The 27,918-nt window shown below is 37.1% G+C and overlaps 2 protein-coding genes across 2 annotated transcripts; one reads left to right on the forward strand and one right to left on the reverse strand.

The window, feature by feature from the left end:
* Positions 1 to 341: 341 nt before the first annotated feature.
* Positions 342 to 9,600, reverse strand: ctns (cystinosin, lysosomal cystine transporter). Its single transcript, XM_039667383.2, has 10 exons — positions 9,363 to 9,600; positions 9,209 to 9,287; positions 9,037 to 9,124; positions 8,507 to 8,610; positions 6,233 to 6,370; positions 6,053 to 6,152; positions 5,762 to 5,881; positions 3,689 to 3,859; positions 710 to 827; positions 342 to 613 (listed from the first exon to the last, which is right to left on the reverse strand). The coding sequence occupies exons 1-10, from the start codon at positions 9,424 to 9,426 to the stop codon at positions 444 to 446; spliced, it is 1,152 nt and encodes a 383-aa protein (XP_039523317.1). The 5' UTR covers positions 9,427 to 9,600; the 3' UTR covers positions 342 to 443.
* A 6,979-nt stretch (positions 9,601 to 16,579) lies between these two features.
* ccl25b (C-C motif chemokine ligand 25b) lies at positions 16,580 to 17,744 on the forward strand. The gene is made up of 4 exons (XM_089125175.1): positions 16,580 to 16,671; positions 16,805 to 16,888; positions 17,228 to 17,345; positions 17,498 to 17,744. The coding sequence occupies exons 2-4, from the start codon at positions 16,825 to 16,827 to the stop codon at positions 17,598 to 17,600; spliced, it is 285 nt and encodes a 94-aa protein (XP_088981301.1). The 5' UTR covers positions 16,580 to 16,671; positions 16,805 to 16,824; the 3' UTR covers positions 17,601 to 17,744.
* The last annotated feature ends 10,174 nt before the right edge of the window (positions 17,745 to 27,918 follow it).

Raw genomic sequence — 27,918 nt, forward strand, 5'->3', positions numbered from 1 at the left:
TATACTAAACTAAAAAAAAACATTGTATATGCAATGTGTATTTTACAAAATAACATCAGTCCATTTACTTGAAAAAGCCTAAATTCACCCAAAAATGGAAATTCTGTTATTGATTAACAATGTCATTGCTTATCACAACTGATGTCTTGATTTATGTTATATGTGAATAAAAGCCAAAATTCAATCTGTTCATCATACAAAGCGATCGAGTCTCTTCAGACAATTTGGACTCAACCCACATATGTATCGATAAAAGAACTCAGATTTTATTTTAAAAAAGTACTCTCATTTAGTTCATCACACTGCCACCAGATGACAGTGTAAAACACATGAAATATAGAAAGATACACATTCCCTTTAATAGCTCGTTCACACTTTAGATTAGTACAAAAAGACATAAAAATCCATATAAAATCATCTTCATGTTATCGCCCTGTTCCCAATCATGTTTTGACATCAGTTTGGTGATCATTCTGAGCATCTAAATCATGATACAGTGGCTCTCTGTTTCTATACAGACAATAATGTTGTATTATGAAAACGACGTCAAAGAATATGGAGAACACGCCGAGTCCAAACTTTGTGGGGTCTCCAAATATAAACTTCCATTTATCTGTCAAGGAAACATCAATTAAAACAATTATTTGGGTGCATTCTAACTTCACATAAGTGTTTCGTATAGGAAATGAAAGTGTTTGTTTGGTCTCACCGTTGTTATAGGCCTGAAGGAACATCTGAATCAAACTGAAACTGCCCCCTGTGAAGTCCAACAGCACATTCCCGATACTCCATCCCTTTGTGCTCTGCCTGCGGTAGTTCATGTAAGCCTGAAAAGTAATTCACAATTATTTAAGTGTAAAATATGTTATATAAAATATTCTAACCTGTTTTCAATAAAGAAGAATATGCTAAAAAAAAAAATTGCGCATGTTTTTGAATAATGGAACCAGGCTTTGTGGAAATGTTTAGAATATGTAAAAAAAATCAGGTTTTATTTTTAATGCAATTGATCCATATTTGAATACAGTACATTATATATATTTCATCTCAATGTAGGCAATAATGTAGACAATAGCACTAAAATAAGGTCCAATAAGATGCAAGGTCCAAAATGCATCATTAAAAGATAAGTATTGCCCCGTATGAGTTATTGTTTTGTTTATTTTATAACCTAATATAATTAAGCCTCACGTGAGCAAGAGTGGTCTTTTCCCCAATAGCAATTTGATTGCAAAACTGATTTTATAAAACAGTTAAAAATCAATAACTAAATTGCTATATTAACTGACGATTTTAAGACTATTAGTGAGATGATTTTTGTTGATACTGATTTCATTTCATTTAACTGGTAGGAGTGTTAATTAGTTTAAGTAATTAAAAGATCAACAGTATGTAACTTTGCTTCCTATAAATAATATATACTGTATATATGTGTGTGTGTGTATATATATATATATATACACGATATACAGTACTCTATATACTGTACACTATATATTTTTATATATATATATATATATATATATATATATATATACACACTATATACTCTACTCTATATACTATATAGTATATAGAGTAGAGTATATACACAGCAAAGTTACATACTGTTGATATTTTAATACAATGTGTAAATAAAATATGAACTGAATTTTGATTCAAAAATATATAATTTATAATACATTTCCTATTAATCAAATTTTACCTAAAAATTTTTATTTTCTAAGATTTAGCTCTAAATCATGTTACACAAATTATGTTACTCCAATGTACAAATCAAATTCAATCGAAATCAAGCATTTTACACTTCAGGACACACATAGGTACACTTTCTTAGAATACAAGTAACCCTTCTAATGTCCTGATTCATTGGAAACTCTTTCTCAATCTCAATCTACGGTTACAAGCCACAAGTACAAACAAGTGTACACTTCTGTTAAAAAAAGGGAAGCGTGAAATCTATGTTTAGCATTGCAGTGAACTGCATCAAAGTCTACTGCACTGCACTGGTATATATGTAGCCATCCTTTTTAAAGGGATAGATCACTCAAAACTGTAAAATTCTGTCCTCATTTATCCACCCTTATGATATTACAAACTGACAATACAAATACAACTGACAACTGACAAACTAACGGCACGGCTCCACCACGGCTCTCAAATTTCTTTCACGCATGTGAATATTCAAACATGATGTCATTCCAGGATTAATTCTCATGTTTCTCATGGCTGAACAAAACACACTGAATGTTTCCAACTGAATGAGATTTGACAGCTACTGTACAATGGATGAAGATTTTGAATGAAGTGTTGTTTTTGGAGTTTTACAGACCCAGTTCTCATGCACTTTTGTTTATAAGAACAAAAATATTTGACATACACTCGCCTAAAGGATTATTACGAAAACACCATACTAATACTGTGTTTGACCCCCTTTCGCCTTCAGAACTGCCTTAATTTTATGTGGCATTGATTCAACAAAGTCCTGAAAGCATTCTTTAGAAATGTTGGCCCATATTGATAGGATAGCATCTTGCAGTTGATGGAGATTTGTGGGATGCACATCCAGGACACGAAGCTGCCATTCCACCACATCTCAAAGATGCTCTATTGGGTTGAGATCTGGTGACTGTGGGGGCCATTTTAGTACAGTGAACTCATTGTCATGTTCAAGAAACCAATTTGTAATGATTTGAGCTTTGTGACATGGTGCATTATCCTGCTGGAAGCAGCCAGAGGATGGGTACATGGTGGCCATAAAGGGATGGACATGGTCAGAAACAATGCTCAGGTAGGCCGTGGCATTTAAACAATGCCCAATTGGCACTAAGGGGCCTAATATGTGCCAGGAAAACATCCCCCACACCATTACACCACCAACACCAGCCTGCACAGTGGTAACAAGGCATGATGGATCCATGTTCTCATTCTGTTTACGCCAAATTCTGACTCTACCATCTGAACGTCTCAACGGAAATCGAGACTCATCAGACCAGGCAACATTTTTCTAGTCTTCAACTGTCCAATTTTGGTGAGCTCTTGCAAATTGCCTCTTTTTCTATTTGTAGTGGAGATAAGTGGTACCCGGTGGGGTCTTCTGCTGTTGTAGCCCATCCGCCTCAAGGTTGTGCGTGTTGTGGCTTCACAAATGCTTTGCTGCATACCTCGGTTGTAACGAGTCGTTATTTCAGTCAAAGTTGCTCTTCTATCAGCTTGAATCAGTCGGCCCATTCTCCTCTGACCTTTAGCATCAACAAGGCATTTTCGCACGCAAGACTGCCGCATACTGGATGTTTTTCCCTTTTCACACCATTCACCATTTGAAAACCCTAGAAATGGTTGTGCATGAAAATCCCAGTAACTGAACAGACAACAACACGGTTGTTGGTAACTGGCACCAACAACCATACCACGCTCAAAATTGCTTAAATCACCTTTCTTTCCCATTCTGACATTCAGTTTGGAGTTCAGGAGATTGTCTTGACCAGGACCACACCCCTAAATGCATTGAAGCAACTGCCATGTGATTGGTTGATTCGATAATTGCATTAATGAGAAATTGGACATGTGTTCCTAATAATCCTTTAGCTGAGTGTACTACTTTTTTTCATTAAGACAGAAATTTAATTTGTTGGTGTAGCTTTAAAGCATTGTTGTGCTGTTGTGGTGTGAGATAGGAGAGTTGTACCTGAGGGATGTACTTTACAAGTGTGACACCCAGTTTAATGTAAGAGAAATAGTACAGATAATCCAGCCAGGAGATCTTCTGTGCCACAGCAACAAACAGGGAGACGAATGCAAAGCTCCAGCCAATCACTAATAACCCAATGGCCACTTTGGAAACCTTTTGCCCACCTCTCTAAATAAAAAAGAACAAGTTTAAGAACAATTTAAGAAGCAATGCAATTTCGCTCTCATAACTTTTTTTATAATACAAAAAGTATATACCATTTTTATTTAAAAACTACTAATTGTTATACATTGATTACTATACCATTTACAAGTTTAGGGTCAGTAAGATATTTTAATGTTTTAAAAAGAATACTTTATTTATTTGAATAAAAAAATACTGCAAAGACAATAATATTGTGAAATATTTTTAGATTATTATAACAACATTTCCTTTATAATATGTTTTAAAATGTAATTTATTCCAGTTGAATTTTCAGCATAATTTCTCCAGTCTTCAGTATCACATGATCCTTCAGAAATCATTCTAATGTGCTGATTTGATGCTCAAGAAACATTTATTAGTATCATCAATGTTGAAAACATGTGCCTCCAAATTATTTTTTGTGTGTGTGTAATAATGTGACAACATTTTTCAAGACTCTTTGATGAAAAGAAAGTTCAAATGAACCGCATTTAATTACAATATATATTTTTTGTATAAAGAATTACCTTTTTGAAAAAAAGACTGACCCCAAACTTTTAAAGGTACAATATGTAAGAATTTTGTAATAAAACATCCAAAAATCAGTAGCACAGTGTGATATATTTCAGGAGTAGTGTACAATATCCCAAAAGTCTCCAAAGATTTTTTTATTTCAGAGAAATTGCTATTTTAAATAAGTGGCCGTCCCGGAAAAAAATGTCGCCTTTCAATGACGCAATATCCGCGCTATCCTCGGTTTACGTTCATACTGCCATGGCCATGACGTAACCATGGCGACAGACGTGGACACCTGCGTAGTGCGTAACGTTAAGCAGCACACAGTTCTTGTTTATTTCAAACATAGACCAGGCAAGCAGACTTTGGGACAAACAAGGAGAACTAAAATTAGGATCAATATCGGCGTGGCGTTTTTTAGATGGCGAGAGCGCCACGTCCACGACTAACTTGGGACTCGACAAAGCTTTACGAGTCACGACTTGACAGCTTTATTAGACAGGTGAGCAAATGTACATAAAACAAATCAATGTTATATAACATTAGCTCAACATGACAAAATGTTAGAATATGGTCAGTATGTTATTCTAATGTTGATCTAGCTTACTGCTAGTTTCGTATAGCAAACAAACTAACACATAGTATAACATTATAACTTTCAACACGTTTAAATGGTGTTTAGTGTGTTAGTGTAATGCTAGACCAAGTGAAGCAGCACTGCGTTACCTCACAAGTTTGTGTGAGTTATCCAGCACTTGCAGGTAGTACGGTACAATTAAATGGCCTTATTCCTTTATATCCGCGGGACTCGCATTTGATATCTGTCTTTTTTAGCAATCACAACCTGCTTCATACCTCTGTAATGTTAATAAACATGAATGTTTGCACTCATACATAAACATTATTAGATCCATTAGCTTGACAGCAAGTCCTATCATTCAGCTCATCACTGCGTCATCAACCTACGCCTTTGTTATTGTTGTATTGCTTTGTTGGAAACAGTGCGCTCTTGTGGTGAAAAAAAACCTACATATTGTGCCTTTAGATGGATGGATGGATGGATGGATGGATGGATGGATGGATGGATGGATGGATGGATGGATAGATGGATAGATGGATAGATGGATAGATGGATAGATGGATAGATGGATAGATGGATAGATAGATAGATAGATAGATAGATAGATAGATAGATAGATAGATAGATAGATAGATAGATAGATAGATAGACAGATAGACAGATAGATAGATCTCGGGTAGGGTTAAGCGATCACGGGTGCGGGCTTCAGTTTAAAGCCCGTGCAGACCTCTAGTGTGTGTGTGTGAAATAATATATTGTTAATATTTTCACATTAGTGTTTCTATGTTTACCTCATAGATGGCACACTGGCAAATATAGACGAGAGTGAGAACCACTGCATGGAGACTGAAGAAGACGTCATTGGCATCAACAGGAATGACTCCATTCGGATCTTTCTTCAAGAACTCCTCCTGTAGATGCAACATTTATCATCTCCATTAAAAAACTGCTAGTAAACAATCAGACAATAGCTAAAGAAAGTATACTGCTTTAGTACAACAATCACTAAACCTTTAATTTAACATAAAGTGTCATTTTTTACAAATAAACTTGGCAACCTGAAAGCTGTCAATTGCACGCACCTGTATATAAGTCACCCAGAATAGGCCAACGTTGAACACACTGTAAGCAACGAATCCAGTCAAGTTGAGAGCGAGGAAATCAAAATTGAGGCCTACCACACTGTATGAACCAAAACACAGATGTTATTCATCATATTTTCATTCAGTCTAAATCCTTAAATCTCAAAGATAATCTTGTACCTCCGTCGTTTCCAGTTCTCGAACGCCTGTGGGTAGAATGACACGGACCAGGCCAGGAAGTAGATCCAGCCAATGATTTGGTTGATGATAAAAAGGACGTTGCTTCTGACAATCAAGAATCTGATTCGCGTTTCAAAGCTGGAAAAAGAGAACCCCCGCTATCCGTTACTTCCTTTCTTAATGCACTTATCTAAAATAATTTAACATATGCTTTTGTTTATCAGTGTACTAAAGCCAAAACAAATTATCTATATATTATCTGGAAAATATCTAGTGCCCAAATTATGCTTTTGCAGATATTTCCTTTCATGCAGTGTGTATTATAGCTGTTAGTAAATGCGAAAGGTCTCCAAAGTTTTAAAGATCACAATAAAAGTTATACAGTCATGCTCTTCCAAAGAATGTGGTCTCGGGATGGATTTGATATGTTAAAACTAAGGCCATCGTTACTGTTCTATCAATGTGTGCATTTTGTTTTCAACATACACTGTAAGCAGTGGACCAATCACAACAAACTGGCCCGCTTGGCCAATCAGAGCAGAATAGGCTTTCAGAAAGGAGGAGTTTATAGAGACTGAAACCTAGAGTTTTTTCAAAAAGTTTCTGATATTGGGTTCCCTCTTAAAAGCTTATATAGCTTACTTGGGGTTCCCCCTTTTCACACAATAACCTTCCTATTACTATTGTAATTTGTCTTTAAAAATGATTATAAAAATAAATTCATTTCTATTCAAAGAGTTTTTGACATTCGATGCATGTAAATCTATTGTAGGAGACTTCCAAAACAAAATTAGGAAATATATAGCACAATATGGGCACTTTTTTCCCTCACAAAAGTTTTTTTTTTTTTTTTGCTGTTGAGAATTCAAATATTGTAGAAACTTTTTCAATTCAATGTTAATTTGACTAACGAAATCTATGTTTGTCGATGACCGTTTTTTTTCTGTAACTGAGACGGTGATGAGAGGACACTGATATCACTATAACTGGCAATATCAACAGGGAATATCATTGACGAAAAAAGATCAATCTAGTAACTAGAATGTAGTAACAAAATAAAAACTTTACCAAAATCTCTCTTTGTTTTTGTAAAAAACTAAATATTACAGACTGTTTTGCTGGGGGGGGGGGGGGGGGGGGGGTTTAATAGAAAAACGTTAATGTCCCCTGTGTTGAAAATCAAGTTTGTAATGTTTTTTTATGTCTATGTGCTGTTTTTAATGTGCTTTAAGACAAACCATGTACACATTCACAAGTCAAAACTATTACTGAGTGTGTTCTCTTTAAAACTGCAGTGAACCAAAGACAATCTCAAAAAAGCGCTTTGACATCGCTGGTGTTTCTGATGTGATCGTCAACAACTGGATCGCTGAGTGTTGGAGTGAGTGAGTGGAGGCGGGGCTAATTTGCATATTCTTAAAACCACACATACTAAATGTGGCAAGAGTGTCGAGTTATATTCAAGCTATTTTAAAGCATGAAAAAAAATCCAAGGAAAATCATTACAAATTTTAATTTTGGTGATCAAAGATGAATTTTAAGGAATACAACTAATGACTACAGGGGGACTTTAATGTAATTTGAAATGGAATTTCAATGTTTAATTTTTTGAGAGAAGTTTCTACTTTTGCCTGATTTCATAATGTAGAGAGTGTGTTAATTCATATGATAAATAGCCTACAAATAAAGCTCAAATAAACCATGTTAACATTCTCTAAATCATTTTGATGAAATGTAAAAATACATTTCTCAAATGACAGCAATCGTTGTGATTAAAATTTAGCAAAATAAGTAGTCAACTAAAATGAGACTAAACAAAAACAAGAATAGGTTCACTAAATATGAGAAACAATAAAAAGTACATTCGGCACAGGACTAAGAGACTAAGACTAAGTAAAAAAAAAAAATTAAAACTAGCACGTTTAACACTAAATACAGTTCCTTTTACCCAATGGCACACAAACACCATTCTGAAATCCCCTAAATTAAGGAACTAAATAAATAGAACTGGTTTTACAAGGTGCTGATGCAAATCTCTCTAAATCTGGTTATAATCCATCCACTTGTGTTGCTTCATATCATAACTGACAGAAAAAAATAACAGTATTGGAAAAATGAAAACTTTATAAAGAATGCTCATATGTTGGACAAAATATAGGCTGAAGAGGTCTTGAGAAACCAATAGGAAGCTGTAGGAAAAGATCCCTTGTTTCATTTTCATACAGTGCTATGTTAAATTGGTGACAGATTAAGAGAATTTAGCTTACAACACACCTTTTTATGCGAGTGTCATTGCTGGAAAGGTAGGCGGTCAACTGACCAACCCCTATCGTCTGCACTTCAAAAGATACAGACGTGTTTCCTGCTGGCACAACAACCTGTGCGAGATGACGGAGGACAAACATAGATTAAATTTTTTTAAGTTAATGTGATTATTCATGTATAGATCAGATAGATTATTAGATTAGGGTTGAATGGATAGATTGGATATGGATGGCACATTTTTATACAGAAAATTACTTTATATTATGACATATATTTGATGCCTTATAATATAAATCTGAAGATGTAATTAAAAAAAAGCTCCAATCCAGAATTGTACTCCGTATAAAAGCAGGCAACAAAATATAATATGCAGTAGAAAAACAACGTCCAATTTTGACATTTTGTTACAACTGTGAGTTTATATCTCGTAATTCTGAGCAAAAATGTTAACATAATGTTTGTATTCAACAGCAACTTTTGAATATGATTAAAACAGAAGGGTAATTTGTATTAAAATGTGATCGAAAAAGTTCACAAACCTCATCAGGCAGTTGAATTATTGAAGAGACATTTCTTGATGAATATGTTATGTTGAAATAAACGGTTACAGCTGTGTTTAACGATGAACTGTAAATGCAAACACATGACAAGCCAAATTTAAATGATTTCCCAAAATACATATTTATTTACCCAGTGATACACAAATCATACCTTAGTGTTATGTTGATGTTCCCAGAGGATTTTTCCTGTAGATTCACTATTGCTGGCGCTTTGATAGTCACCTCTGTATCTGTAAATAAAGTGATAATAACTATTTTCCCCCTTGTGTAATATGTTATTTTTGTATTTAAAACATTATACTCACCATTAAACGCCGTATGCGCACAGACAGAAAGCGTTAGGAGAAAAAATAATACAGTGTGTATCATATTGACATTGCTTTTATAATCTTACACGAGTGTAATTTTTAATGTTCAGTCATGCGCTCTCATTAAATGTAAAGCCCAAATAATTTTAGCACGTCCAGTAGTGTTTGAAAGACACAACTCAGATTAACTACATATCATCAACCGTCAGTCAGTCGATGAGTTAGTCATACAGTAGCCTACATATAAAACAATAAGCGCAAACTATACCACAGGATGAAACTGTTTATCAGTCTGTAGTTCCGCGTGCGACATGTTAGATCACATGACTCGGGTCAGCTGACTGTGGGTCGCCTCGCCTTGTCAATGTCATGGACCGCACAGATAAAGGTGTGCGAATTCTGCGAACGCCCTGTGTGTATCATTGTGTGTATCCAGACTTCCAGTTTGCTTGGATAAAAATAAGATCTCTTTATTTTCGGTTCTTGCGGTTGAGGTTGAGGTTGAGGTTGAGGTTATACGTTATTTTGAGTTGAGGAGACGAAACAACTTTATGCGATTGTTGTCCTCAAAGATTATAGAGATTTTAGTTTTCTCTTGAACATATGTTGATATTAGCCTACCTAAAAATGACACAGTTAGTTTCTGTGAATTTTATTTTGAACAATATCATTTCATTTGCTACATTTCATGTCCATAAAAACAAATTTAGCAAACAATTATAATAATATGATTTTTTATTTAAAGTTCCCTATATTTTTTTAAGTATTACCTTTCATGCCATGTGTAATGTACAGTAGCTGTCTGTGAATGTAAACGATATGCAAAGTTGTGAAGACAAATGTGCACGATAAATAAAATTAATGTCTCCCAAAAGAAGGGAATCGACTCTGAGCCACCTAAACGAGTCGTCAGGAATTGGAATCCCACTTCCGTTACAGCTCCACGTCACTGGGTAACACATTTGCCTAATGCCTGCATGGTCTTTATTGGCTGCCCGTGAACAACATCTACTTTGACCCGACCTTAAACACTATAGCTAGCAGCTGGTTCGTGTTGAGTACATTTTGAGAAGAAGCTATTTTCTGCTCTGCAAAAGCAAATTCTCTTTGTAAACACATCCAAACGATGAGTGGTTAAAATGATCATACAACAGCAGTACAACTTTTTGACAATTGCTTCTCAAATCTGTGAGGTCTAAATGGTATTTACAAACTTTTATCCATTAAAGATGGGACAGTATTCATTTGGACCAACTCTTCAGAATCACAACCGGTAAGTATGATTAATTGTTGATGTATTTTCTACGTAGTTATGTAGTTGTGTGTTTCATATTGTGTGTGCCTCCAGCTAAGCTAACTCACATTATTAGTCTTACTGAAAAACATGTACTTCTGCAAATCAGCTGTGGGCCACTATTACCTACAATGGTTCCCATTAATGCAGATTGTCTGTTATTTCCTTTCGAAAAGGAACTCATGCTGCATCCTATGGGGATGGGGAAGCATGAGTCAAACAAGACAATGAACAAGACAATGATTGGCAGGCTGCGGCCTGACGTCACCACTGGTGCTTGAGCTAAAACACATGAAATATCTGAACTGGCTTGTTGATCGAGTGTCACATTTCACTGCATGTTAGAAATATGGCTAAATAATAATCCTTTCCATTATAAGTAGATGATGCGTTTTATTCATATCAGATACACATTGTGTAACTTTAAAGTTTACTCTATTCTTCTCCCAGTTCACCAGCCAGATTCTCTGAAATGCGGTGCAAACTAACATGGCGGTGCCCATCGCGCATAAATCATTATAAAGATGTTTAAAGGGCACCTATTATGCAAAATTCACTTTTACATGGTGTTTGAACATAAATGTGTGTTGGCAGTGTGTGAGCAAAACCACCATAGAATGATAAAAATCCACCCAGTGTTTTTTTTTTTTTTAAATTTCAATAAATCATATGCACTGTTTCAGAACAAGCTGTTCTAAGATTCAGCGCAATGTGATGTAGAATTGAGCAAGGGGTTTGATTGGCAGTGTGGTTGTGGCATAGACTCCACCCTCGGTGATCTGTACACCATCCTCCATTGTTTCAACATCAGCCGGTAATGTCTCCTAGAAACATAAGTGTTCTGTTGTGGGATGGGATGTAATAATGACATACATAGTAGTTTTCACTTATTTCCGACATCAGAGCCACTGTATTGGATGTATTGTATTTTGGAAGTTTAAGTGGCACCTTTCCTTCGTAAATAAGTTTATGTTTTTATTTTCTGACTGACTGTTTTTGTGAACGAGGGTCAATTCAAAGCAAGTCTTGCTTCAAAGTTAATCCTCAAGTGTGGATCGTCATCTGTTTGCGATCCAACGTCACCTCCAGTAAGTATTTTATGATTTTTGAGCAAATAGTCATTTCAGTTGATGTCAGCCAATTCAACAACAAATGCGTCTAAAGTTGTTGTCGTCATAGGATGTCTGTGTATATAATTTAAACCTTGCTTGTATAGTGTGTAATCACACATTTATAAATATATATATATTTTTAAAGATATTGTATTTAAAACTGTATATATTTTCTTGTTCTGCCGACATCTTCTCACATTTGCCACAGAAGCACCTGTACGACAAGTAATGTGAACATGACGCAACAGGTCCCTCGCATAAATGTAATTTCGTATGTATGTAGCAAACTTTATCACAGTATGTGTTTGTAGTTTCAAAAAATTGCTCCAACATTAGTGTTTTTGTGTGTTTGTGTGAGTGTGTGTGTGTGTTACACATCCATAATTGCAAAGGGGACGCTACTACAACGCTACAAGTACATAAATGTATCAAATAATCATACCGAGACGTCCTGGTCCATTCTCATTTGTGTTTATTCTGCCGGAGTCTCTTCATCATCTGGGTCTGATCAGAGACTATTTATATATTCCGATTCAAACATGTACTGCTGAATGACATACACAACAGCGGGTCTCTCACTCTCTCAGCCCCTCTGCTTAGACTGACTGCCATAGGTCTGCAAGTGATCCAAAGGCAGGGCAGCTATATGCAGCTCATTTACATTTAAGGTGGTATACACCAAAACAGCTCTTTTTAAAACAGGCCCCAAAAATGACATTTTCAAAAGGTTATAATAAATGAACTGTGGAGTATTTTGTGCTGAAACTTCACAAATACATTCTGGGGACACCTGAGACCAATATTACATCTTGTAAAAAGGGGAGTAATAGGTGCCCTTTAACCCCTTAACTGTCACCGTCCCGGTACCGGGACGCCTAACTTTACTTCACTATATTTCTATTAAATCCTAATCTAATTATGACAAATTATATATTTTTGGAAAGGTCTAAGACTTCTAATTACATTACATGTTTTGTGTTAAAAATTATGTAGGAAGAGTAATTAATGAATTTATGACAAGAGTGCACCTAAAAAAATCTGCATCATAACAGGAGGTCTGACCTTTGTCACAAAAAGTTGATGCACCCACTTTTAATCATTGAAACTTCTGTTTTTATGCTAAAAGTTCATAATAAAACTTATAATCTAGTATTTTTCAATAAAAAATATAAAGTATAGTATAACATTATCCTCTAAAAATTATAATATATATGTATATATTATCCTCTAAAATATAATAATATTTTTTATCGCCTTTTTTTAATCTAATCTTAGATCAAAACACATATTGTCAGAAAGGTCAGAGTCTCAGGGTTCCAAATTTTGTGACAAAATTGGTATTTGGACAGAAATGTATTAATTTGTTAAGGCAGAATGTACACAACTAAATTCAATGGAATTCAATGGCACCCGGTGGCTATTTTTGGTACTACGCCTAAACAAAATCTCATGGGAACTTTAATTTTTGTGATATCAACTTCAAATTTGGAACATAACTTGGTTAGATTTATGGCTTTGATTTTATAGTAATTTTAGAGTAAAAATATTTTGTAAAATATATATTTTATATAAAATAAAAAATATATAGTACAGTATTTTTGATTTACTGTGAATTAAAACTTCCATAACTTTTTTATACTTTCATTTTTTAAAGTGTTTTCACTTCAGCAATAATCTGCTGAGTGTTTTCTTTAAAACAAGACCAAACTATGGTGGGTATATATTCCAATGCATTCTTGAATTAAAACCATTTAAGTGTGAATGGAGCATTTAACCCCCATTCTCAAAAAGGGGGGGTGACAGTTAAAGGGTTAAACAACAAAACTTCCACTTGCACATATTTGACAATCAGAACATCAGATATGTCACAGCTAGCACTTTTGTGAATAAAAATAAAAAATGAAGTCATTCAGCTCTTATTTGTGGTGTGTCACGCGACAAGCAATGACGCGTCACCATGAAAAGTGATGCATTCTAAATAACAGTCGCCTTGAAAAACTCATGCTTGGGGGTCAGCCAGAACATTTTAAACTTATGTGTGAAAAGGTAAAGCATGATGGTGCTCAGTGATGCTCTGGGTCTGCTTCGCATCCACGGGAAAACCTGCAGCATGTGGAAGGAAAGGTGGATTCATTGAGGTATCAGAAAATTCTTGGAGAAAACTTCATATCATCAATGAGGAAGAGGAAGCTGAAGCTTGACTAAAAGTACTAAAGATGCTTGCCATAAAGGGGTTAAATATTTTTGCAAATGCAGAAGTCATTAAAAGTTGCATTTTCTGTTGAATTTGTGGAAACCATGAGCTATTTCAATTACTTTTGTTTGATTTGTTTATTGCAGATTATTTATTTGTTTATTGTAAATTTTGCCAATAAAGATTTGCAATTAGTCATGCAGAGGACTAAAGAGTCCAAGTATAAGCCAATAGTATAAATTCTATAAGCGTATTCAGTACGTTTCTGCATCACTTCCACTCTCAGCAATGCAAAAAGAATATGGACTGTTCACAGCTGTGTGAGAGTGGAGTAAGATGTTTAAGTCATTGCATAAATTATACTGCAAGCCTCAGATAAAAGAGAGATGAAATCAAGAACATCTGTAACATAGGGCTATAGAAATATGACTTAATAAAAATGTGGTTAGGGGGAAGATGGCATGTCATAAATATGTGCATATCCCTTTTTTCAGTGTAGCATAATATCACATGCTCTACTTATGCAGAAACATTGTCAGAATGTTCTTGTGACAAAATGACAAAAATGTTTACAACAAGTTCTACAAGACTAAATCAATCAAAACAACAGTTCTCCATATGGGACGAATTAACATTCCAGCCATCAGTATTGCCGGGTGGTCCCCAAAGAGGCCGAAGTACCCTCTAAGTTTCAGCGGAACAGAAACTCAATATTCTTCTCTTAAGGGAGTAGTTCACTCGGTTGTTGAAAATAACCTAATAAAGTATAATATATACAGTACTTTATGAGAATCTCATCTTTGAATTGGTGCATCTCACAGACGTTTAGAGTATGTATGACCTTTGACGTTGTATGACCTTTGAACCAAAAATTCTGCCGAGAGGAGGTCGACTTCAAGTCTTGAGGATAATAAAGTGAGGGTCAGATTTATCTCTCTACTCTATTTAAAGGAGTAGTTTACTTTAAAAGAAAAACTTTTGCTGATAATTTACTCACCCCCATGTCATCCAAGATGTCCATGTCATTCTTTCTTCAGTCGAAAAGAAATTAAGGTTTTTGATGAAAACATTCCAGCATTTTTCTCCATATAATGCACCTATTGGGAACCAAATGGTTCAAGGTCCAAAAGACAGTTTCAGTGCAAACTGCAAACTGTTCAAAGGGCTTTAAACGATTCCTGACGATGAATAAAGGGTCTTATCAAGTGAAAAGATCGCTCATTTAAAAAAAATAACAAAGTTTAAGTTTTAAAAGCTCAAATGCTCGCCTCGCTGTTCTGTGATGCGCGTTCGTGACTCCTGTTCGAACTCGTTTATCAAAATGAACAAATCTTTTCATGAGTCAATTCATTCATTTTGTTCGTTAAATGAACCAAATGACACGAAAAAAGATTCGTTCATTTTGATGAACGAGTTCGAAGAGGAGAGTCACGCAAGGCGAGCATTTGTGCTTATAAAACTTAAACTTTTTTACTTATTTTTTTTAAATGAGCGATCGTTTCGCTTGATAAGACCCTTATTCATTGTCTGGAATCGTTTAAAGCCCTTTGAACAGTTTGCACTGAAAGCGTCTTTTGGACCTTGAACCGTTTGGTTACCAGTAAAGTGCATTATATGGAGAAAAATGCTGGAATGTTTTCATCAAAAACCTTAATTTCTTTTCGACTGAAGAAAGAATGACATGGACATCTTGGATGACATGGGGGTGAGTAAATTATCAGCAAAAGTTGTTTTTTATTTAAGTAAACTACTCCTTTAAATAGAGGTAAAGTTTCAGATAAATCAGCCCCTTACTTTATTACCCTCCTTGAAGTTGATCTCCTTTCTGCAGAATATTTGGTTCAAAGGTCATACAACAGCCTCTAAACATCTGTAAGATGAGATTCTCAAAGATGAAAATCTTCAAAGATGAGATTCTCATGTCCTGCATGCTGAAATGTTAAGTTGTTTAATAAAATGGAATTCCCCAAAAGCAGGAGTAGGATTTTGGCACACTATGAATTATTGTCACCCTTACTGGCAAAGACCTGCACGATATCACTGGCTGCTACAGTCACTAAACCATCTCCTCTGTAGTTTAGGTCCGATTAAGGCCAGGTCAGGGCCAACATGTTGAGACACACATAAGAGAGGAAGAGATAATGTGACATAAACACACGACATGGACTGCTGGACATTATTCAAAAGCATGATCAACTTAGGGGAATCTCGTTGCACAATATTACATTTCATCTGATCTAGCTGTTTTATTGGCTCACAGACAGTAGAAAGTTCTAAAGCAGTTGTCTAAGGGAAAAAGATTTGGCAAAGATGTTATATTGTGCAATAATGGCAGGGGCGAGAAATCGGGGCTGTAAAAAAAAACTCCAGACTCCCAACGGTTCCATCCCTCACAATAAAACATCTCCCTATACCAAATGGGTTTGAGATATTAGAGATATCGCTTCAGGTATGCTGTTTATGATTGCAGTGCAGGAACTGTTAAGTCAACTGTGATTTGTTAAAACAATACTGAAAGTCAATCAACAGGATCCACTTTTTTAACAGCGTTTAATGCAGTAGTATGTAAAATCCAGGAAAAATGTGGCAAGGGGGCGTGGAAAAGGATCAGGTTTTGTTGCTATAAAAAGTGTCAACTAAACAGAGGAAGACATATGAGCAGCTTTAGCCGTGAAGTAAAACACCATTCTTCCGAGAACCTCTGAGGTAAAGACGAGACATGCGGTCTAGCTATTATTCAGCACATTAGAGCCTCGTGTTATTTATTACATTAGCTTTTGGATGCACATAATGAAATGAAAACTGCTTCTACTAAACATTTCCTTGTCTTTTCTTGCAGCTTATACACAGCATTCAGCCATGAAGTTTCAAATCCTGGTTTTTCTCCTGCTGCTGGCTTGCATGTATCCCAGTGTGGCACAAGGTAAGAACTCATTTATAAAGTGAGATCATTTCAATTATGCATTGATACTGTTATATTAATTTAGTAATATTAAATATATAAAGCATGTTTTTACATTTGTATAAATATACACAAATAACCGGTCAGTTTCTAAAACATTTCAGCTGTTTTATACAAGGGTCAAAAATTTAAAATACTACATGAAGAAAGATTGATGAAGTGTGCTTTTGCATAAATACATACACTGAGAAAAATAAAAATAGAATGGTAACTAAATTAACTGGTTTAAATTAATAAGCCGAGAACATTATTTATAATCACAGAATCAAACTTATTTATATAATTTTGATTTGTTCTTAGGTTCCTATGAAAACTGCTGTTTGAGGTACATTGTAGGGGTGAGGAAGGCCGTAAGAAAAAACATAGTGAGTTACAGAGAGCAGCAAACAGATGGAGGATGTAACATTCCTGCTATTGTGTGAGTATTATAAATTAAGCCATATAAAAACAAACACTTGGAAAGCTGGAATTCATAGTACCTATAACACTGGTTGTCTTATGCAGCTATTACACAGCAATTCAGAGATATGGATGTCTTTTTGATTTTTTTTTTTTCTGGTTTCCAAACAGTTTTAAGCTGAAGAACTCTAAGACGCTCTGTGCTGATTCGAGGCAATCCTGGGTGCAAAAACTCATGCGGACAATAGATAAAAGAAACACAGCCTCCATGTAGTGGACGAGTTTCTGCGATCACATTTGATCACGACACTGCAGACGAAACCGTTGTGTTTTTAACCACACACACAAAAAAAATGTCTATTATACCAATACACTATAATATGTAGTTTATAACACCATCACTCCTGCTGATATATATTCTACATCAGACTGAATCTTCATGCTGAGGTTCATAATGAACTGCATTGGTTTGCTTCTGTTCATTGTATTAGAACAATATGAATGTACGAACTGTGAATTTTATACTTTGTATAATTTTATCTCTTTTTTGATGTTTTAGTCGAATATACGTGTAATCTGTGAACTGCATAGCCTCCCTCTCTCTCTCTCTCTCTCTCTCTCTCTCTCTCTCTCTCTCTCTCTCTCTCTCTCTCTGTGTGTGTGTGTGTGTGTATGTGTGTGCTTGGGTGGGTAAGAGGGCATTCAGTATATAATAAAGTGTTGCAATTGTACATTTAAATTGGCATGTCTTTTTATTCCTTGTACAATATTCTGTAGTATTTTGATAATGGTAATCTATATTAATAATATTAATATATATATATATTTTATATTAGGTTATTTTGAACAACCAAAAATTGAGACTGTTTGCTTAATTGCTTAATTTAGCCTTTAAATTAAATATAAAAAAGCTTGGTATCAAAGTAAGTTTGCCTTTCAGGGTCTCAGCCTAAGAAAATGCTCCTATTTAGCAGTTGGTTCCTTGCCACTAAGCACGTGTTAGTTCATGCTTAAGATCTTTGCGATTAAACTAAGCCATTCTTTTATCTGTATCTTTCAAATGCCAAAGTGTCACTCTGAGGTGTGACAGGTGATGCCTAAACTTGCTGGGATGGGATAAATTACTGAGTACAGTTTCTCAGTTTCATGCCAAATAACTGTGATTCAAATACGCTGTATAAAATACCCTGTATCTGTCATCGCATCCATTTAATCTTGCTGGGTGGGCAAAAGCCGTATTTGTTGAAACAAAATTTATTTAATCTTTGTTCAAGGATACTACACTCTTAAAAATAATGGTTCTGTATTGTCATTGATGGTTACATGGAACCAAGGGGGGAAAAAATTGTTCTTTAAAAAAAAATTTAACTGATCACTGATTTACCAGAATTGCTGTGAAACTACCTTTTATTAAATGAGTGTATTTAACTCTAACCCTGACAGCATTTTTTAAAAAGTTTAGAATATTTTATATAAATCTAAAGTTGCAATTTATCAGAACAGAGCATAAAGAGACCCTAGCTGCTTTTGAATAAACAAAAAAAGGTTTTACTCTATATTTATGCATTCTTAAAGGGGGGGTTGACTGCTTTGCATAATGGTGCAATATAACATGTATTCATGGTTTTTCTTTTTTAAAAGTCTTATTTTTCATAAACTCCAGCTTTATTGTCAGCCGCGCTCTCCTCTGTCCCCTGAATGAGCGGTTGACTTCCTGATTCTATGAAAACACTCCCTCAGAAACACGTAATGGGCTCAGATTGGTTAGTTTGGCCCGGTGTGTTGTGATTGTCTAAACTGTCGCTCACGTTGTCCGGAAGGTTTAACGTCCATTACCTTTACGGGCGGAACGTGAGCTCCGGTCAAGAATGTAAATATGTGTCGAACTGCAGTATCAGTTTGAGGCAGAATCAGACAGAGAAAGCCGCGATGAAGAGAGTCAAACAGAACCTCACCACACACGGCTCTTAATAAACGTTTCTGAATGATAATTTGCTACATTTTTTAACTTTTTTCACTTTTGTTTTACACAATAGCATCTGACTGGCAACAATAGCAACTGACTGGCTACTAATGTCATACTCAAACAGCGTTGGCATGTTTACGTTCTTGATCAAATCGAAAATAACATCATAAAGCATATATACATGAAAAATAAGTTTAAAACATTAGTACTTATAGAAAATTAAGATCCATAATGTTTGTACGAGTTTGTCGTGGACACAAAGTAGCATAGGCTAACTAGTAGTGGCTATAAAGCCAGCGCTGGCATTTGAAAAAAAATAAAACACAAGGCTAACTTTACGTCTGGAATTATACATGCAAATACATTTAAAATGATGAAGTCTTAGCCTACTTACAGGTTGTGGCCCAAAAACTGCTGCCTCTTGTTTTAAAGTCGGAACTGCTTCATGTTTCTTGTTGAATCTGGAGTTGAACTCGTGGAGATTCTGGAAGCTGTCTTCCGTAAAATGCGCAGCACAGAGAGCTAGATTACGATCGTCATTTTCAGGAACATAATCAAACATAAATTGTATCCATTGTTGAGGAAGTATAGCGTCCATGGGAAGCCCGAAACACAGAAGACCTGACAGCTGCGTGAACAACACACTCGACGAGTCGACGTGCCTCACAAATATACGCAAGCCATTTTCTGCATATTCTGAGGGAGGGGTTGATGCAAATGTGCGGGTTAGTGACGTACCATAACCCAGCTGTAGTCCCAATCGAGTCGTTTTTGTAGGCAATTAAACTTCCTGATTTTTAAAAGACGATATCTCTGCTTACATTGAACTTTCAGCGCTGCAACTTTGCAGATACTCTTCATGCACCAACAGCAACATTACACACTATTTAAAATGAAAAAAGTGAAATCGCAGTCAACCCCCCCCTTTAATTTTTATCAATAATTGAATTTGGGTAAGTTTCGCTAAAAAAAGCATAAATTTCAGAACGATGATCAAAAGATAGATGGAGTAGATCTAGGCCATCTTCACAGTCCTTAGTAGACTGTTTCTTTCCTTAGGATCATATCTTACTCAATTTGTTCACTTTCATAATCAACATAGATGTAAAAAACAAAAAAACAAATATGAAACCCTCCATGGAACGTGGAACTTCACCCAACAGTTCTCTGCTGCCCAAAAGCAGACGGAGGCGATCCGACACATTCTGCCCTGGCGGCCCACTGCTGCCTCCATCCAACCGCCGGTGGCAGATCCTGCACCTGCTCGTCACCGAGGACATCCCCCTGCCGCCGCCTCTGCTCATGCTAGGCCACAGCAGTAGCCTTCACACAGGCCTCAGCCCAAGTCAGGTGGTAAGCGTAAGCGTCCCTGAGACAGGTCACCCAGGGATGGAGGAATAAGCTCTTCAGGAGATGGTGACCACACCACTTCCTCCCCCGGAAGTGGGCCGGGTGTAGAATCTTTGTTTTGTGTCTGTTTCACCCACATTTTCAAAGAAAGAGCAAATTCCTCTGTTCTTGGGACCCAAGAGGGCCAGATTGGCAGTGTGCGACAAAAAAGCTTTGTCACCCTCAGCCCCCTCTTGTATCGCCAATCAACAGCCAGGTGCGGTTCAAGGACCCGATTGCGCTTTCTCCCGCCGTCCTGTTGAGACCGGTAAGTGCACAATCAGACCCCACTTCGAGCCGACCCCGGGTCTTCTAAGTTACGTCTCTGTCATCCACTTAGCTGGAAATGTCTGTGGTGCCTCTGGTCCCCCTGGCCTGGTTTGTGCTTCCCAACTGGTCCAGCAGGCTCCTCCACACCATCAGACTCAGCTATATGATTCAGTATAGGCCTGCGTCCACCCAAGTTCAGCAGTATTCGTTCCACTTCGGTGTTGAGCGAACGTGCCCCTGTCATGCGTGCAGAGATTGCAGTTCAACTGGTGAAGGAAGCAATATGACGCAGCCAATATGAAGACCGGCTTCTACAGCCCGTACTTCATTGTACCCAAGAAAGATGGTGGGTTACAGCCAATCTTGGACCTGCAAGTCTTGAAGCGGGCCCTTCACAATCTTCCGTTCAAGATGCTGATGCACAAACGCATTTTCAAATGCATCCGTCCCCCAAGATTGGTTTGCCGCAATCGACCTGAAGGATGCGTACTTCTTAGGACTGGCCCTGTCGCCCCGCGTCTTAACGAAGGTTGTGGAGGCGGCCATTGCTCCCATGAAAGAGCGTGCGGTGTTCATATCCTCAACTATCTTGACGACTGGCTGATACTAGCCCAGTCTCAGGAGCAGTTGTGCAAGCAAAGGGACTTGCTGTTCCATCATATCAGTCAGTTGGGTCTTCGGGTCAACTGGGAAAAGAGCAAACCCATGCAGAGGATCTTTTTTCTCGGTATGGAGCAGTCAACCAGACGGCACGCCTCACAAGCCCCTTTTCCACCAATGCATTTTGAGAGCCGGTTCGGAGCCGGTGCCTGAGCGCGGACCAGTTCTTTGTGTTTCGACAGCCAAAGAACCGGTTCTCGGCCGGGAAAACTGGTTCCAAAGCGGCACCAACTCTTTGCTGGACTAGAACCGTTCTTTTACCACGTCATGCTTACGTCGTGGGCTGGGGTGGGTTTAGATGTGTTCGAAGCATCTTTTCTGACCATTATATAGGATCGCAAAGCCAGCAGAAACATTTGCAGAAACACGACGGAGTCCGCCTTTTTTAATTGTTATGCTTGAAGTTGGCGCAAGCGTTTCTATTTTTTTTTTTATTGAAAACATTATAAGCAAAGAAGAAAACAGTCACAATATAGAACAAATAAATGGAAAGAAAAAAAGACACAAGACAGGGGTACATAACTTATCAGAAAAGATTACATATCAAACGAATAGATTAAAAGACTTCCATACTATTTCAATTGTTTTTAAAGCCTTCTTGGTACACGAGTTAGAGATAATCCCAAATAAAAAGAAATAAAATTTAAAAAAAAAAATTATAAAAGTAATGTTGTACATGCAAGCGTTTCTAGCTAAGACTTGTGGCGACGTACACAGTGACGTAACGACGTCATTCCCTGCAGGCGCTCTAATTAGTGGAAAAACAAACAGGTTCTGAACGGGTTCGCAAGTTGAACCAACTCCGAACCAATTTTTAACTAGCACCAGTTCCGAACCAGTTCTTTTTTGGTGGAAAAGGGGTAACAGAGGATCGTGTCTGGTCAGTGCCTGAACTGCTTGAATACTGTCAAGAGCAGAACAGTGGTCCCCCTTTAACTTTCAGAGGCTCCTGGGGCATATGGCATCCGCAGCAGCAGTAACGCTGCTCAGATCGCTTCATATGAGACCGCTTCATCCCTGGCTTCACGGTCAAGTCCCGAAATGGCCACGGCAGACCGGCACGCTCCCTGTGAAAATCACCCCAAACACTCAGCCAGTGGTCAGACCCTTCATGTCTCCAAGCTGGAGAGGCCCCTACACAAGTGTCAAGGTAAGCTGTGGTCTCCACAGATCCTCCAACCAATCCATCCTCCTTACAGGGGAGTTGTGCCACACTTTGAGTTGATAAGATTGAGGTTAATCTGTTTGTGTGTATGGATGTCTGACAGTGTGCAAACAGGGCATGCACTCCTCTCTGCTACTGTAGTTAATTTACTTCATGCAGAGAGTGCATGTAGCACAACCCTTTTTTTTCAATTTTCTTAAAAAAGTCAGACATTATGAATGTGTGTTACTGCATGGACCTTGACTGTAGTTTCAAGTTTCAGCCAAGACCAACTCTAACTGTTTTTACAGCATCGATCCATCAGTTTCCCAAGAAGTGCCTCACTTTCCTCAATTTTCCTCATTCTGCCAATGAAAAGAGTTGAATATTTTTGTAAAACTGTATCGTAATGGAGTGTATAAATAGTTCACTCTGCCCCTTTCCACAATCAAGTTTACTCTTGTTTATATGCTGCAATGTTTCTCATCCATTCTGGAGTTGCCATAAAATGTAGAATGTTTGGAACCATCAGTGCCCTGTGCTACTTACAAATCATCGTCAGATGTCTATTTGCCTCAAATTACACGATACAAAAGGACCTCCTTAAACTATGGGTCGCGTAAACAAAACGTTACAATGAGAAAATCGAGGACACAGGAGAAAAAAAGCAATCCTGCTATGCTAACTAACCAACAGTAAGCTAAGTTAAGGGAAATATGTCTAGTTATACTACGGGGCTGTTGAATGCTTGATTGTGATTGTGAATTATTTTCAGGAAAACGCACGACTATAGTTTCAGGCAGGTTTGATCGCATTACAGTTCCATATCACTGCGCGTAGTTAAATATAATAACAGAAAATAGGATACAATTTATATTTAAAAAAAAAAAAAAAACATGCAGCCCCATGCGTTTTTATCTGCAATTTTCAATGTTTAACTTCACAATAATGGACACATGTAGTTTAATTTTAATAAATAGAGTATAAAGTATATAGTCCTATCTATAATAAATAGAGAATTAAACTTGAATATATAAATAAATTAATAGTCCTGCTGCATCATTTTTCCAGATAATTTAACAAATAAATAATTATTGATATAATTGGCATACTTGTTCAAAGGTTTTGTGCGTTTCATTTATTAGATTATCTACTATCAATAATAGAAAAAAGGAACAAATTCATTTAAACAAATTTAATTAATTAATTAATATTTTTAATAAATTTCGACACACATACTTTCCTGTCTCATTATTACAACATCTCTCTCTCTCTCTCTAAAAACTGCATTAATAACGGCATAAAGCCATGCAGGGACAACGCGCGCTCCAGTTGGTGTTCAGAGTCAGTGTTTAAGACCTGAGGAGGAAAGACGGATGGCATGGCATGGATTGGACCTTCCCAAGTGCAAGTTCTCCTGGCAAGAGCTGTGGCGGCTGGAGCCCTACTGAATTTCCTTCCTCCTGCGATCTGTCTATGACACACACTTACCGCGTATGTATGGGGATTGAGGCAATATCCTAACTGCAAGCTGTGCGGGCAAAAGGGAACACTGGCACATATACTGTCAGAGTGTAAAACAGCTCTCACCCAAGGTCGTTATAGATGGCGTCATGACAAGGTGTTACTGTCCCTTGCTGACATATTGGAGCGGGAGACATGCAGGAAGAGGCCTGTACGGGTTTGAAGAGGGCGATCACTTTCGTCAAGGAGGGAGCAAGGCTGTTTTCAACCAAATCATCAAAACCCAGTCTCCTTCAAAACGCCAGGTCCTGGAAATGAGGGTGGACATGGGGAAAAGGCTGCAATTCCCAGAGGTAGTGGTCACAGCCCTCCATCTAGACATTGTCTTGTGGTCAACAGAGGGTAAGAAAATAATGCTGGTTGATAGAATAATCCTGCCATCATCCTCCTGGAGTGGACAGCCAAGCCTTCACCATGGCTCCTCCTTCCGCCACCCTGGCTACATTCTGGGTTCCTGCCTGGCAGGGCCAGCCTGAGGCATAAGCAAGCTAAGCGGCTGCTTGGGGACCTTTGGCCACCAGGGGGCCCCCCAATCGAGTCGAAAAACCAGAAAATATATTTTTTTTTAACAGAGATGTATAAAGTACTAGAAACCCGGGACTTGAGAAAAGTACAAGTGCTCTATCTAAAAAGTGACTTGAGTAGAGGTTGAAGTGCTCTTTAAGCTCCACACTTAAGTAGAAGTACTAAAGTATTCAACATTTTTTGTACTTAAGTATTGCAAGTAGTTTATTTAAAAATTCACTACTTCAATACTAAAAGTACAAGTATTGTGTCATGTAACTATTAAAGAAAGCAGTCAAAAGTTTGACAATTAAATAAGCGCTTTGGCGGGATACAAATTTGCTTTGGCGGCGGCCAAAAAAATGTCATTGCAGGACTCTGCATTAGTTGTTAATGTGTGTCAATCAATACCATTACCCTATAAAACTGGCGTAGAGTGCAGAATAAGGATATATACAAACTCACACAAGATGATTAAACTAACACAGCGGACAAGGGTGAACTTAAAAAGACATTAACCAAGGATACTGATGAGTGATGTCATGTTGAGAACATAGACACATAACTAATGAAAACAAACTGGAAGTCTAGCTATAAAAACGAAACTGAAATAGAATTGTGACACAAGTCTTCTAATATTACAATCTAAACACAAAGAACATTTTTTCCCACTTATTATTTCAAGTGTTTGGTCGCAATAGTCATGTCATCAAGAAACCACACTGTAAAAACTAAAGGTGCCTCAAATATCCTGTCGGATACTTGAGGAGCCTAAAAACACAATTTATGTGCCTCAAAGCTCTTTCTCCAACAGTTGGGGTTACTGGAGGAGCATTGACAATATTTGTGTTTCTTGCTGGAACTTATGGGACCCTTGAAGCAATTTGTATTCATTTCAGAGGTTCTGGAGTCACATTTTCACTACCATGAGACCTCGAAGTGCTTTGGGGGAAATTAGAGGAACTTGAATGCTATAAAAGGGTTATTGTAAGATCTTTTAAGTGGTTCCTAGAAGATCTCTTATGTTAAAGTCAGCATCTGGAGGAACCTAATGATTCTGTGAGGCCAGAATACAATTATTATTATCCTATTATTGTTATACTTAAGTTTTGTAAACACAGATGCAACACAGATCAGCTGTTCATCGGCATCGGATTTGAAAGTAACGGCTCAGATCATCAAAGCGTCAGCTGTTTGTTCGGCTCTCCGTTACAAGGTTTGTAAACTCGCCAAAGAAATATAAATACAGAGTCTACTCACTTTATACTCAAACACATACATATATAAACTAAAACACGCGTTCTTACAGAGTTTATCACTCGTTTATGTATGAAGGTTTGAGCCGCGATGCTAACTCATCTAACGTTAAAGGATTAGTTCACTTTTGAAAAAACTTTTGCTGATAATTTACTCACCCCCATGTCATCCAAGATGTCCATGTCTTTCTTTCCTCAGTCGAAAAGAAATTTAGGTTTTTCATGAAAACATTCCAGGATTTTTCTCCATATAATGGACTTCAATGGGAACCGGATAGTTCAAGGTCCAAAAGACAGTTAATAATTGTTTCAGATGCAGCTTCAAATGTCTTTAAACGATATCAGACGATGAATAAGGGTCTTATCATGCGAAACGATCGGTTATTTCAAAACTTATTCCAAAAATGTAACTTTTCTAAGGACAAATGCTAGCCTTGCTCTATTCTGTGAGGCGCGTTTGCAACATCACGTATTACATAATTACGTTCAAAAGGTGTTTACAAGTCGAACGCATAGGTTGAACGTGCAAACAAACTCAAACACCGTTTACAAAAAAAGGAATTAAAAGGAAAAACAACGATGTCGGACGATTTTGATTCTGTACTTCCGGCTACGTCGCCCGTGACCTCTTGAACGTAATTACATTTTACGTGACGTTACAAACGCGCCTCAGAGAATATAGCAAGGCTAGCATTTGTTCTTAGAAAAGTTACATTTTTGGAATAAGCTTTGAAATAACCGATCGTTTCGCATGATAAGACCCTTATTCATCGTCTGATATCGTTTAAAGACATTTGAAGCTGCATCTGAAACATGTTATTAACTGTCTTTTGGACCTTGAACCATCCGGTTCCCATTGAAGTCCATTATATGGAGAAAAATCCTGGAATGTTTTCATCAAAAACCTAAATTTCTTTTCGACTGAGGAAAGAAAGACATGGACATCTTGGATGACATGGGGGTGAGTAAATTATCAGCAAAAGTTTTTTCAAAAGTGAACTAATCCTTTAATGAACTAACGTTAAAGAATTAATGAAAATCATTGACTTATTGTCTTAGATTGATTTAGTCAATGTAAAGATTCTGGGTCGGTTCTGATCAGGGGGGAATTTGCATATCATAATTAATAATTGATAATTAATAATTATTCATACAGATTTGGATCAGACCGGTCTTACATGTTAATTTATTAATTTTACCCATATGCATACATGTGCATCCCCGCAATCCACCACAAATTAATTGTTATTGATTGCAAGGACCACGTTTTACAAGACAGGTAAAATCAATTAGCTCAATTAAGTTATATAGCTTGTGAAAACAAATTCTGTGGCCACTAGAATCTGCCTTCCCGGCTATATAACCAAATACCCTCTTAGGTATTTATAGTTCTGTAAAGCGTGTAGCTTTAAATCGACATTTCATTGACCCGTATCATGAGCAAGACAATCAGTCAAGGTAAGCATATTTTGTATTTAATAAAGTTCCTACTTAAGCATTCACTACGTTACAATGATACATGTATTTACAAACATTAAAACACAAACTAAGACGACGCAGAGCGTTTAGACAATGGATACGCGCAAGTTAAGTGAGTTTGAGAGAGAGAGTGAGAGAGAGAGTGAGTTGTAAGAGAGAGAGAGAGTTACGTTCATCAAAACAGTCAGTTAACCTTTCTTGACACCCCAAAAACATCTTCTTAATGCTTCTTAGAAGCTCTAAAGGAAGGTATACTTGCAAGGCACATGTGGTCTGTGTGAGTCGTGGGCTCGTTGCTCGACCCGTTCGGGCCACGTGTCGGCTAGAGGTGCGCCGGTCCGGCGCGCGTGCGTCACGTGAAGCGCGGCCGCGGCATGTTGGTGCGGCCCGTCCCGGCTCG

The sequence above is a fragment of the Pimephales promelas genome, chromosome 21 (assembly GCF_988280905.1).
Source record: "Pimephales promelas chromosome 21, fPimPro1.hap1.1, whole genome shotgun sequence".
Classification (NCBI taxonomy): Eukaryota; Metazoa; Chordata; class Actinopteri; order Cypriniformes; family Leuciscidae; genus Pimephales; species Pimephales promelas.

Excerpts from the sequence above, each read along its gene's own strand:
- ccl25b (XM_089125175.1), top strand. The coding sequence starts at position 16,825 with ATGAAGTTTCAAATCCTGGTTTTTCTCCTGCTGCTGGCTTGCATGTAT. Across the intron at positions 16,889-17,227 it reads GTATCCCAGTGTGGCACAAG|GTTCCTATGAAAACTGCTGT; the intron begins GTAAGAACTCAT and ends ATTTGTTCTTAG. Across the intron at positions 17,346-17,497 it reads TGTAACATTCCTGCTATTGT|TTTTAAGCTGAAGAACTCTA; the intron begins GTGAGTATTATA and ends GTTTCCAAACAG.
- ctns (XM_039667383.2), bottom strand. The coding sequence starts at position 9,426 with ATGATACACACTGTATTATTTTTTCTCCTAACGCTTTCTGTCTGTGCG. Across the intron at positions 6,371-8,506 it reads AATGACACTCGCATAAAAAG|CTTTGAAACGCGAATCAGAT; the intron begins GTGTGTTGTAAG and ends CTCTTTTTCCAG. Across the intron at positions 5,882-6,052 it reads TCTGGGTGACTTATATACAG|GAGGAGTTCTTGAAGAAAGA; the intron begins GTGCGTGCAATT and ends TTGCATCTACAG.